General features: G+C 43.1%; 4 protein-coding genes across 12 annotated transcripts in view; all 4 read left to right on the top strand.

The window, feature by feature from the left end:
• LOC128766862 (protocadherin alpha-3-like) overlaps positions 1–13,981 on the top strand; it is an 87,602-nt gene that overhangs the window by 43,014 nt on the left and 30,607 nt on the right. The window lies entirely within an intron of this gene.
• LOC128766881 (protocadherin alpha-3-like) lies at positions 960–3,713 on the top strand. Its single transcript, XM_053878415.1, has one exon. It carries the CDS (start codon positions 1,187–1,189, stop codon positions 3,593–3,595), a length of 2,409 nt encoding a protein of 802 aa, XP_053734390.1. The 5' UTR covers positions 960–1,186; the 3' UTR covers positions 3,596–3,713.
• On the top strand, positions 7,841–10,573 carry LOC128766886 (protocadherin alpha-1-like). Its single transcript, XM_053878420.1, has one exon. It carries the CDS (start codon positions 7,969–7,971, stop codon positions 10,354–10,356), a length of 2,388 nt encoding a protein of 795 aa, XP_053734395.1. The 5' UTR covers positions 7,841–7,968; the 3' UTR covers positions 10,357–10,573.
• On the top strand, positions 10,892–13,977 carry LOC128766885 (protocadherin alpha-3-like). The gene has a single exon (XM_053878419.1). It carries the CDS (start codon positions 11,131–11,133, stop codon positions 13,522–13,524), a length of 2,394 nt encoding a protein of 797 aa, XP_053734394.1. The 5' UTR covers positions 10,892–11,130; the 3' UTR covers positions 13,525–13,977.

Raw genomic sequence — 13,981 nt, 5'->3', positions numbered from 1 at the left:
AGTATGTTGTTTGTCACCCGTTGTTGTTCTTAGCACTGTCCCTGGTTCTGAATCAACATATCGACAGTGTTTTTCTTTATTTTTTTCTTAATTCTTGAAAAATCATTTTCGTTCATGAAAACATATTCATATTTAAACAGGTCTTTATGTTTTGAATCATTTCTTGATGATCCTCAAATCTTTCTGTGACTTTATAACATTGAACATTTTGAGACTTGTCTTCTGGTGTGATACGTGGATTGCTGCCGATGTGATGATTCAAAGTGTGTATTTTCATAGGAAGAGTGATTTGTTTTGCTTTGGGTGATGACGACTTCTTAACGCTCGGCAATAGTTTCGCTGTTGCTGGATCAGATCGTTATTTAAACTTGTTGTGAACACAAGCTTTATGAATATTTTACTTCAACCGTTGGTGTGATTGACGTTAAATGTCTTTTTTCGTCCTCGTTCCCTGAAAACATTTTATTTTTCTTAAATATAATCAGCTTCCGGATGGATGAATACAGTCAATGAGTAATTTGAGTTCTTATGAAAATTACGCAGTAAGAAATGCAGCTGTTATTTTGCATGCTAACATTTGATTTGGAGAATGAAGGATATGGTTTTAGTGTTCATGAGCGTAATACAATTCAATATTTCAAACAGCAATTATCCTCAGTAATTTCCCTCATATTTATACTTTCATGTTTATTTTCTATATCAGCAAGCATAGAGAGACCTGGGAAAAATATAGCTGATGATTTACATGTCAATATATAACAGTAATCCACACATAACTCAAATGATTTTACTACTCTTGTTTTCACCATATGTACTGTCGAACAACTTGATGAGCGCATGACGTCCAGGCTCGGAACACTCCCGAGTGTCGCTGTTTTGGAGCAGAAGCCTTTTTTTTAAAAATTAAATTTCAACTCGTATTGTAGTTCTAATGTCTGACCAGAAGAGGACGCTCTGACTCTTTATATGGTCTCAGCATGTGTGGAGCTTCTGGACTCCTCCCTGATACAGTTGACGATGATGATTCTCAGACGACCGAAACAAAGAAGCTTAGATGGAGTGAGAAAGGCAGCGACCATTTTCTGCTGCTTACGCAGAGACTCTCCGTCGCTTTCAGGCTTGAATACGTTTCACTTTTTGCCTTAAAACACGCGAGACGACGGTTTTTGTGACTCGCAAATGTGGAATGATGCATTTCCCGAGGAGAAGGACCTGCGTGTGGATCTATTTCTTCTTCCTTCTGCTGGATCGTTGCTGGGACGCGGTGTCCGGCCAGCTCTCTTACTCCGTCGCAGAGGAGGTGAATGTGGGCACCGCTGTCGGTAATATCGCCAAAGATTTGAACATTAACGTTCAGGATTTAGAGACTCGCATGTTTCAGATCGTTGCAGGATCAAAGAGGAAATATTTCGAGGTGAATTTAAAGACTGGCGTCCTCTATGTGAACGAGAGGATCGATCGGGAAGGTCTTTGTGGTGACGAGGCAAAATGTTCCCTCAGTGTAGAAGCCGTTATTAACAATCCTCTGAAATTATATCGAATTGAAGTCACGATTTTAGATGTTAATGATAACTATCCAGTGTTTGAAAGCAAAGTAATAACAATGAACATCAGTGAAATCACCGCAGTAGGAGCGAAATTTCCTCTAGATACAGCTCATGATGCAGACGTCGGGCGAAACGGCGTGCAGACATATAAACTCAATCCAAATGAACATTTTTCACTCAGTACAAACCCCTCGCACAGCACAAGCCCGGAACTAGTACTGAACAAAGCTTTAGACCGAGAAAAGGAGGCCGCGATGTCACTCACATTGTCTGCAATTGACGGAGGAACACCTTCAAAATCTGGTACAATGATAATTAGAGTCAATGTCCTCGACATTAATGACAACACTCCCAAGTTCTCCCAAAGTCTGTATAAGGCTTCTGTGTATGAAAATGTTCAATTGGATTCAACAATAATAACTGTGAATGCCACTGATTTAGATTCCGGGATTAACGGACAAGTGTTTTACTCCTTTAAAGCAGCAGGTGGAAACAGAAAACCGAAACTATTTTCAATTGATGAAAAAAGTGGTGTAATTGTGAACATTAAACATATTGATTATGAGGAAAACAATCATTTTGAATATCAAATTGAGGCCAGAGATGGTGCAGCTTCTCCTCTCACATCTCATGCTAAGTTACTTATTGAAGTGTTAGACGTGAACGATAATGCTCCTGAGATCACTGTGACCTCACTCTTAACCACAGTGGCGGAAGATTCACCATCTGGCACAGCCGTCGCTCTAGTTTCAGTCTCAGACAAAGATGGAGGTAAAAACAGTCAGGTGCAGACTCACATCTCGAATAAGGTTCCTTTTAAGTTAGAGTTGAACTACAAGAACTACTACTCACTGGTGGTGGACGGTCCACTGGACAGAGAGGCGGCTCCTCAGTACAACATCAGCATCACAGCCACTGATGAAGGCAGCCCACCTCTCTCCAGCACCAGAGTCATTCAAGTTCAAGTGTCAGACGTGAATGATAACAGGCCTCTCTTCACAGAGAGTTCTATTAATGTCTACGTGAAGGAGAACAGTCCAGTAGGAGCAGTGATCAAAGCTGTGACAGCGACAGATCAGGACGTCAGTCAAAATGCTCAGTTGACTTATTCACTGTTGCACAACAGCAGCGAGGCCTTACCACTTTCAACACTGGTCAATATCAACTCAGACACAGGAGACATAGTCAGTCTGCAGTCGTTTGACTTTGAGAAGTTAAAAACCTTCCAGTTCAAAGTTCAGGCCACAGACTCTGGTGTTCCTCCTCTCAGCAGCAACGTGACCGTGAACGTTTTTATCCTGGATGAGAACGACAACAGCCCTACGATTCTGGCTCCCTATTCTGAGCTGGGTTCAGTGAACAGTGAGAACATTCCTTATTCTGCTGAAGCAGGATACTTTGTGGCAAAGATCAGGGCTGTAGACGCAGACTCTGGATACAACGCTCTGCTGTCTTATCACCTGTCTGAGCCCAAAGGAAACAACCTGTTCAGGATCGGAACCAATAGTGGGGAGATCCGGACCAAGAGGAGAATGAGTGACAATGACCTGAAGACTCACCCCTTGGTGGTGCTGGTTTCTGATAATGGAGAACCCTCCCTGTCAGCGACTGTGTCTATCGATGTGGTGGTGGTTGAAAGCTCCGCTGACATCCAGACTCAGTTCAGACATGTGACCATGAAGGAGGAGAACTTCTCTGATTTGAACTTGTACCTGCTGATCGCCATCGTGGCGGTGTCGTCCATCTTCCTGCTGAGTCTGGTGACCTTGATAGCGGTCAGATGTCACAGGACAGACAGTGATTTCAGCAGGTACAGCCCCCCCATGATCACCACCCACCCTGACGGGAGCTGGTCTTACTCCAAATCTACTCAGCAGTACGACGTGTGTTTCAGCTCAGACACACTCAAGAGTGACGTGGTGGTTTTCCCCGCCCCGTTTCCACCTGTAGATGCAGAACTGATCAGTATTAACGGAGGAGACACTTTTACCAGGACTCAGACTTTACCTAACAAAGAGAAGGTAAGAAAAAGTTTCTCACTCATTTGATGAAACTGATTTTCTGTTTCCTAACTATGAGGGAAAAAAAATCATTGTCGCTTGAAGTTGACTCATAATATTGTCCCTGAAAATATTTCTTGGTGGTTTGGGGTTGTAGCACGTTCAGTATGTTGTTTGTCACCCGTTGTTGTTCTTAGCACTGTCCCTGGTGCTGAATCAACATATCGACAGTGTTTTTCTTTATTTTTTTTCTTAATTCTTGAAAAATCATTTTCGTTCATGAAAACATATTCATATTTAAACAGGTCTTTATGTTTTGAATCATTTCTTGATGATCCTCAAATCTTTCTGTGACTTTATAACATTGAACATTTTGAGACTTGTCTTCTGGTGTGATACGTGGATTGCTGCCGATGTGATGATTCAAAGTGTGTATTTTCATAGGAAGAGTGATTTGTTTTGCTTTGGGTGATGATGACTTCTTAACGCTCGGCAATAATTTCGCTGTTGCTGGATGAGATCGTTATTTAAACTTGTTGTGAACACGAGCTTTATGAATATTTTACTTCAACAGTTGGTGTGATTGACGTTAAATGTATTTTTTCGTCCTCGTTCCCTGAAAACATTTTATTTTTCTTAAATATAATCAGCTTCCGGATGGATCAATACAGTCAATGAGTAATTTGATTTCTTATCCAAATTACGCAGTAAGAAATGCAGCTGTCATTTTGCATTTGATTTGGAGAATGAAGGATATGGTTTTAGTGTTCATGAGCGTAATACAATTCAATATTTCAAACAGCAATTATCCTCAGTAATTTCCCTCATATTTATACTTTCATGTTTATTTTCTATATCAGCAAGCATAGAGAGACCTGGGAAAAATATAGCTGATGATTTACATGTCAATATATAACAGTAATCCACACACAACTCAACTGATTTTACTACTCTTGTTTTCACCATATGTACTGTCGAACAACTTGATGAGCGCATGACGTCCAGGCTCGGAACACTCCCGAGTGTCGCTGTTTTGGAGCAGAAGCCTTTTTTTTTTTTAAATTTCAACTTGTGTTGTAGTTCTAATGTCTGACCAGAAGAGGACGCTCTGACTCTTTATATGGTCTCAGCATGTGTGGAGCTTCTGGACTCCTCCCTGATACAGTTGACGATGATGATTCTCAGACGACCGAAACAAAGAAGCTTAGATGGAGTGAGAAAGGCAGCGACCATTTTCTGCTGCTTACGCAGAGACTCTCCGTCGCTTTCAGGCTTGAATACGTTTCACTTTTTGCCTTAAAACACGCCAGATGACGGTTTTTGTGACTCGCAAATGTGGAATGATGCATTTCCCGAGGAGAAGGACCTGCGTGTGGATCTATTTCTTCTTCCTTCTGCTGGATCGTTGCTGGGACGCGGTGTCCGGCCAGCTCTCTTACTCCGTCGCAGAGGAGGTGAATGTGGGCACCGCTGTCGGTAATATCGCCAAAGATTTGAACATAAACGTTCAGGATTTAGAGACTCGCATGTTTCAGATCGTGGCAGGATCAAAGAGGAAATATTTCGAGGTGAATTTAAAGACTGGCGTCCTCTATGTGAACGAGAGGATCGACCGGGAAGGTCTTTGTGGTGACGAGGCCAAATGTTCCCTCAGTTTAGAAGCCGTGATTAACAATCCTCTGAAATTATATCGAATTGACGTCACGATTTTAGATGTTAATGATAACTATCCTGCGTTTCACAGCCAATCATTTTCGATGAATATCAGTGAAAATACAGCAGCAGGAGCGATATATTTTTTGCATCCAGCTCATGATGCGGATGTCGGAAAGAACAGTGTGAGCACATACAAGCTGAGTCAAAATGAACATTTCACGCTGGTCAAAGTGAAGGATGAAAACATCACTCCTCAGCTGGTCCTCATAAAAGCTTTAGACAGAGAAAAGCAGGATACAATTCACCTCACTTTAACAGCCATTGACGGAGGAACACCAGCTAAATCTGGCACAATGGACATCATCATAAATGTTTTGGATATAAATGATAATGCTCCTTTGTTTAGTCAGAGTCTTTACAAGACATCAGTGTTTGAAAATGTGAAGCTTGGGACATCAATAATGACCGTTAATGCTACTGATTTAGATGCTGGATTAAATGGTGAAGTGGTTTATTCACTAATTGCTGGTGGCCGAGAGAAAGGAAATGATTTGTTCACCATTGATGAAAAAAATGGAATTTTGATAAATAAGAAAAACATAGACTTCGAAGAAAACAATCATTTTGAAATTCGTGTAGAAGCCAGAGACGGTGCAGCTTCTCCCCTGACTTCACAAGCAAAGTTACTAATTGAAGTGTTAGACGTGAACGATAATGCTCCTGAGATCACTGTGACCTCACTCTTAACCACAGTGGCGGAAGACTCACCATCTGGCACAGCCGTCGCTCTAGTTTCAGTCTCAGACAAAGATGGAGGTAAAAACGGTCAGGTGGAGACTCACATCTCTAATAAGGTTCCTTTTAAGTTAGAGTTGAACTACAAGAACTACTACTCACTGGTGGTGGACGGTCCACTGGACAGAGAGGCGGCTCCTCAGTACAACATCAGCATCACAGCCACTGATGAAGGCAGCCCACCTCTCTCCAGCACCAGAGTCATTCAAGTTCAAGTGTCAGACGTGAATGATAACAGGCCTCTCTTCACAGAGAGTTCTATTAATGTCTACGTGAAGGAGAACAGTCCAGTAGGAGCAGTGATCAAAGCTGTGACAGCGACAGATCAGGACGTCAGTCAAAATGCTCAGTTGACTTATTCAGTGTTGCACAACAGCAACGAGGCCTTACCACTTTCAACACTGGTCAATATCAACTCAGACACAGGCGACATAGTCAGTCTGCAGTCGTTTGACTTTGAGAAGTTAAAAACCTTCCAGTTCAAAGTTCAGGCCACAGACTCTGGTGTTCCTCCTCTCAGCAGCAACGTGACCGTGAACGTTTTTATCCTGGATGAGAACGACAACAGCCCTACGATTCTGGCTCCCTATTCTGAGCTGGGTTCAGTGAACAGTGAGAACATTCCTTATTCTGCTGAAGCAGGATACTTTGTGGCAAAGATCAGGGCTGTAGACGCAGACTCTGGATACAACGCTCTGCTGTCTTATCACCTGTCTGAGCCCAAAGGAAACAACCTGTTCAGGATTGGAACCAGTAGTGGGGAGATCCGGACCAAGAGGAGAATGAGCGACAATGACCTGAAGACTCACCCCTTGGTGGTGCTGGTTTCTGATAATGGAGAACCCTCCCTGTCAGCGACTGTGTCTATCGATGTGGTGGTGGTTGAAAGCTCCGCTGACATCCAGACTCAGTTCAGACATGTGACCGTGAAGGAGGAGAACTTCTCTGATTTGAACTTGTACCTGCTGATCGCCATCGTGGCGGTGTCGTCCATCTTCCTGCTGAGTCTGGTGACCTTGATAGCGGTCAGATGTCACAGGACAGACAGTGATTTCAGCAGGTACAGCCCCCCCATGATCACCACCCACCCTGACGGGAGCTGGTCTTACTCCAAATCTACTCAGCAGTACGACGTGTGTTTCAGCTCAGACACACTCAAGAGTGACGTGGTGGTTTTCCCCGCCCCGTTTCCACCAGTAGATGCAGAACTGATCAGTATTAACGGAGGAGACACTTTTACCAGGACTCAGACTTTACCTAACAAAGAGAAGGTAAGAAGCTCAAATTTTTGATATATACAATGAATATTCATGATTTTGTTCTTTGAATTCAGTCTTTGGACTTCTCTTCTCCTTATGTGGGGCAGCTTTTTCTTGATATCTTTGATTTTATTTACTGCTCTCATATTTCATATTTGATTGCAATTGTTCCGGTTTTAGTTGTCCCCATTCTTAAATTTGGGTTGTTGTTTAATGAGGATTCACCCTCTTGATAGTTGATGTGTGACGGGTTTGTCCAGAATCTCAAAGTCCATTTCGTGAGTTTATTCTGTGAGTTTTTGCTCTTAACATTTTAATATTTTTAAGTCTATGTCTCTTTCCATTGTCCTGAAACGTGACTTGTGACACTGAGTTTATAACACTGATGTAAAGAGGAAAGGACCACCTATTATTTAATAATAAAAAAAATAATAATTGTTTCATCAATCTTTGATTTTTGAAGTTGGCGAATTTTTTTCCTTTCCCATAACTGAACACTAGATGACGCAGTAGACCGCGCAAAGGAAGCTGCTTCTCTCGGGCCACAGCCACTCCTCGAAGCGTTACAACAAAGAACACGTCATGAGCTGGTTTAGTCGTCGTGAGGACAGAGTCGCGAGCAGAGGCCGTTCATGAAGAGGATATTTTGCTCGTCCTCATAACCAAAATCACAGACTCGTGATTTGGTGTCGAGTTTTTTCTGTGACAGCGATGGCTGTTCGTGAACAATTGGATCTGGGTCTGATATTTGCTGTGCTTTGTCTTTGCGACTGGACCTCGGCTCAGATTTCTTACACGATCTCAGAGGAGGCGGACAAAGGGACGGTAGTGGGAAACATCGCCAAGGATTTAAATCTCAGCGAGAAGCGGCTGCATTCTTCTGGACTTCAGATCACTTCTGGATATGAAACACGGTATTTTGACGTGGATCTGGATTCTGGAGTTTTACTGGTGAACGAGAGAGTGGACCGGGAGAAGCTTTGTCCCAACAATGCGAGGTGCTCTCTGGATTTTGAAGCGGTATTGAACAATCCTCGCAGTCTGCATCGAATAGAGATTCTCATCAAGGATATAAATGATAATGCACCGGTGTTTATGGATAAAATGACAACAATAGACATAATTGAATCGTCAAATATTGGGGAGCGGCATCCGCTGCCGTCGGCGCATGACGCAGACGAAGGATCAAATTCAGTTCAGATTTATAAATTGAGTCCAAACGATTATTTCACTCTGGATTCACAGAGTATCGGCGATGAGAGCGTTTCCGCTGAGTTAGTGCTCCAAAAGGCCTTAGATCGAGAGAAACAATCCGTTGTTGATCTGACGCTCACAGCTGTAGATGGTGGAAAGCCTCCAAAATCCGGGACTTTGCAGATCCGAGTCAAGGTGCTGGATGCAAATGATAATTCGCCCACCTTCAGTAAATCACTTTACAAAGTCCAGGTGGTTGAAAATACAAATTTAGGCTCCCATTTGTTAACCCTTGAAGCGTCTGATGTAGATGAGGGCGTCAATGGCCAGGTGCTGTTCTCTTTCACCGATAGGGGGCGTTTGAACATTGATGAGAAATTCGCATTGAATGAAAACACGGGGGAAATTACAGTGAAAGCAATCATTGATTATGAAGAAAGTAAAGCGTTTGAGATTCGGGTTCAAGCCCGTGATAAAGGTTCTCCTCCACGTAGCGCACATAGCAAGGTGTTAGTGGAGGTTTTAGATGTTAATGACAATGCCCCAGAGATCACAGTGTCATCACTCATGAGTCCTGTCAAAGAGGATGCTGAGCTTGGCACTGTGGTTGCCATGGTGACCATAACGGATAGAGATGGTGGTAAAAATGGCCAAACAAACTGCAAAATGATCGGCTATGCGCCATTTAGGATTAAGTCGAACTATAAAAATTACTACTCTTTAGTTGTGGACGGTCGGCTTGATAGAGAAAATGTTTCCCAGTACAATGTGTCGATCATGGCGATAGATGAAGGGTCACCATCTCTCACAAGCACAAATGTAATTCAAATTCAAGTGTCTGATGTCAATGATAATCCACCTTGCTTCACTGGAGATGTTATAGATGTTTATGTGAAGGAAAACAGGCTTCCTGGTACGGTAATGAAAAGCTTAACTACGACTGATTCAGACATCGAGGAAAATGCAAAAGTTAACTTTCATTTAATGAAAGCACTTGCTAAAGACAACCAAGTACAGTCAATGGTAAACATCAACTCAGACACAGGAGACATAGTCAGTCTGCAGTCGTTTGACTTTGAGAAGTTAAAAACCTTCCAGTTCAAAGTTCAGGCCACAGACTCTGGTGTTCCTCCTCTCAGCAGCAACGTGACCGTGAACGTTTTTATCCTGGATGAGAACGACAACAGCCCTACGATTCTGGCTCCCTATTCTGAGCTGGGTTCAGTGAACAGTGAGAACATTCCTTATTCTGCTGAAGCAGGATACTTTGTGGCAAAGATCAGGGCTGTAGACGCAGACTCTGGATACAACGCTCTGCTGTCTTATCACCTGTCTGAGCCCAAAGGAAACAACCTGTTCAGGATCGGAACCAGTAGTGGGGAGATCCGGACCAAGAGGAGAATGAGCGACAATGACCTGAAGACTCACCCTTTGGTGGTGCTGGTGTCTGATAATGGAGAACCCTCCCTGTCAGCGACTGTGTCTATCGATGTGGTGGTGGTTGAAAGCTCCGCTGACATCCAGACTCAGTTCAGACATGTGACCATGAAGGAGGAGAACTTCTCTGATTTGAACTTGTACCTGCTGATCGCCATCGTGGCGGTGTCGTCCATCTTCCTGCTGAGTCTGGTGACCTTGATAGCGGTCAGATGTCACAGGACAGACAGTGATTTCAGCAGGTACAGCCCCCCCATGATCACCACCCACCCTGACGGGAGCTGGTCTTACTCCAAATCTACTCAGCAGTACGACGTGTGTTTCAGCTCAGACACACTCAAGAGTGACGTGGTGGTTTTCCCCGCCCCGTTTCCACCTGTAGATGCAGAACTGATCAGTATTAACGGAGGAGACACTTTTACCAGGACTCAGACTTTACCTAACAAAGAGAAGGTAAGATGGAAATGATCCCCTCTCCTTCATGGCTGTTTGATATCACCCATTCAACTTGTATATACTTCCTCAAATGTTTCTTAAATGACTTGCCTCAGTATTTTGAACCTTTATGATTTGATTGAGATTTGGATTTTGTTACACCACCAGTAATTTGCAAGCCCTTTGTGTTCTCATTGATATAGGGTACTCGAGTATAGTGTGAATCTAAGAGTTCAGATTAAGTTTGTGTTCGAGTATTTCTGATTTTATTATTTCCTCAATATACACTCGTTTTGTTCCCTGGACGAGCTTTCTTTGCTAATAAGAAAGACAATTTCGAGACTGATCTAATCAAAGCATTGTGGGAAAAAAAAAAAAAAAAAACGCTTTGGGCGCTATCCGTGGTGCTGATTCGTGTCAAGCGCGTCAGACCCCGTAATTTTGTATGTTACTCTGTCATATGTGTTTTTTATATAATAATAAAAAATATATATTATTATTGCTGTTAAAGTAGGATGTACTTTAGTCCAGTATTTCTCTTGAATTGTAGACGGACTCTTTTTCGCATGTGTCGCACTGAATCCTCACAAGAGGTCGCTGTAGACCGTAGACTGGGTGGATACGTTTTCATCACAGCTCCTGCCTACACGTCAATCCTCGAACGGTGATTGGCTGGTTGAATCAGGGGTTTGGCTTCAGTGTGAGAAGGACTGAGACTGTGGCTGCTGGAAGATCGTGTTCAGGGAGGATTTTATCCGTGCAATGGAGATAAATGTCTGACGGTATTCAGCTCTTTATTTTTCCACGATGAGGGCTCGACGCATGGAGGAATATTTTTGCATAATTTTTGTGGTTCTTCTTTGTCTGTGTGACGGATCCGCATCACAAATCTCATACTCGATCTCCGAGGAGGTGAACAAAGGCACCGTGGTGGGAAACATCGCCAAGGATCTGAACCTAAATATTCAGGAGCTCGATTCCAGGGATCTCCGTGTTGTTTCCAGTGACAGTAAGAATTATTTTGACGTGGACCGACGCTCCGGGAGTCTGTTTGTTAGCGAGAGGATAGACAGAGAGGCCCTTTGTCCGAACACGGCAGAATGCTCCGTGAGGATTCAGGCGGTCATGAGTGACCCGATGGATGTTCACCGGATAGAAGTGAAAATTTTAGATATCAACGATAACCCGCCTGAGTTTATTGAGCAATCTCATTCAATACAAATTTCAGAGTCGGTGACTCCCGGAGAGAGATATCTGCTGCCCATAGCGGTGGACGCAGATTCAGGGAGTAACTCGGTAAAAACATACAAGCTGAGCCAGAATGAATATTTCTCTCTGGACGTGCAGAGTGGTGGAGAACACGGAGTCTCCGCCGACTTGGTGCTCCAGAAGACTATAGATCGGGAGAAACAGCCTGTTATTGACCTCATCCTCACAGCTGCTGACGGGGGAAAACCTGTCAGAACAGGGACATCGAATATACAAATTATTGTGACGGATGTTAATGATAACACTCCAGTTTTTAGTAAACCATTGTATAAAGTAAGTGTTTATGAAGGAGGGGCGCATGGCTCTGCAGTGATACAATTAAATGCAACCGATTTAGACGAGGGAATGAACGGTAAAATAGTGTACTCCTTTGTAAAACGAGGTAAAGTCGACCCCTCTGTTATGTTTGATTTAAACCCAGAAACAGGAGTAATCGCATTGAAAGGCTCTTTAGACCACGAGGAAACACCTGCGTATGAACTCAGAGTTCAAGCGATGGATCAGGGTCAGTCGCCACGCAGTACACACACAAAACTACTAATAGAAGTACTTGATGAGAACGATAATGCTCCTGAAATATCAGTGACGTCACTGATGACTCCAGTGAAAGAAGACTCAGAGCTGGGAACTATCGTTGCTTTGGTCACAGTGAGTGACAGAGATGGAGGCAGTAATGGTGTAACCAGCTGTAAAGTAGTTGGATCAGTTCCTTTTAAGCTCAAATCAAACTATAAAAATGATTATTCATTAGTAGTTGATGGACCTCTGGACAGAGAAAAGACTTTTGTCTATGACGTCACTATTGAAGCTACAGACGAAGGGAGCCCTCCTCTGTCCAGTAACAGGATCATTACTGTTCATGTGTCTGACGTCAATGATAACGCACCTCGATTCATGGAGCCTGTTATTAATGTTTATGTGAAAGAAAATAGTCCACAAGGATCGAAAATATGTCAAATTAATGCGTCTGATCCAGATTTAGATGTTAATTCAAAACTGACTTATTCATTGATAGACAGTCATCCACGAAATGTTCCAATCCTGTCAGCTCTGACCATAAACTCAGACACAGGAGACATAGTCAGTCTGCAGTCGTTTGACTTTGAGAAGTTAAAAACCTTCCAGTTCAAAGTTCAGGCCACAGACTCTGGTGTTCCTCCTCTCAGCAGCAACGTGACCGTGAAAGTTTTTATCCTGGATGAGAACGACAACAGCCCTACGATTCTGGCTCCCTATTCTGAGCTGGGTTCAGTGAACAGTGAGAACATTCCTTATTCTGCTGAAGCAGGATACTTTGTAGCAAAGATCAGGGCTGTAGACACAGACTCTGGATACAACGCTCTGCTGTCTTATCACCTGTCTGAGCCCAAAGGAAACAACCTGTTCAGGATCGGAACCAGTAGTGGGGAGATCCGGACCAAGAGGAGAATGAGCGACAATGACCTGAAGACTCACCCCTTGGTGGTGCTGGTTTCTGATAATGGAGAACCCTCCCTGTCAGCGACTGTGTCTATCGATGTGGTGGTGGTTGAAAGCTCCGCTGACATCCAGACTCAGTTCAGACATGTGACCATGAAGGAGGAGAACTTCTCTGATTTGAACTTGTACCTGCTGATCGCCATCGTGGCGGTGTCGTCCATCTTCCTGCTGAGTCTGGTGACCTTGATAGCGGTCAGATGTCACAGGACAGACAGTGATTTCAGCAGGTACAGCCCCCCCATGATCACCACCCACCCTGACGGGAGCTGGTCTTACTCCAAATCTACTCAGCAGTACGACGTGTGTTTCAGCTCAGACACACTCAAGAGTGACGTGGTGGTTTTCCCCGCCCCGTTTCCACCAGTAGATGCAGAACTGATCAGTATTAATGGAGGAGACACTTTTACCAGGACTCAGACTTTACCTAACAAAGAGAAGGTAAGATGGAAGTGATTCCTTCAGTTTGATAGCTGTTTTATATCACCCGTTCATCTGCTGTGTGATGCCTAAAAAGTTTCTTAACTGACACGCCACAGTAGTTTAAATCTCTATCTTTTGATTTGAAGTTTGTCACACTGTTATTTGGAAGCACTTCCATGTTATATAAAGCGATTTTTGTTCTTATTGATATACGGCACTCGAGCATAGTGTTAATCTACTTTTGTAAGTGTTCAGATTGTTTGCATTGGAGTTTTTTTTTTATTTTATTATTTCCTCAATATACACTCTTATTGTTCCCTGGAAGAGATTTATTTGTTAAAAACAAAGATAATTTCGACACTCATCCAAGCTAATAACTGTGTGGCGAAATAAATCGCTTTCGATGCTATCCGTGGTGCTGATTCTTGTCATGAACCTCAAACTCTGAATTTTGTCTGATACGCTGTCATATGTATTTCAATAATAATAA

The sequence above is a fragment of the Synchiropus splendidus genome, chromosome 11 (genome assembly GCF_027744825.2).
Source record: "Synchiropus splendidus isolate RoL2022-P1 chromosome 11, RoL_Sspl_1.0, whole genome shotgun sequence".
Classification (NCBI taxonomy): domain Eukaryota; kingdom Metazoa; phylum Chordata; class Actinopteri; order Syngnathiformes; family Callionymidae; genus Synchiropus; species Synchiropus splendidus.
This window is presented reverse-complemented; position numbering and strand designations above follow the sequence as displayed.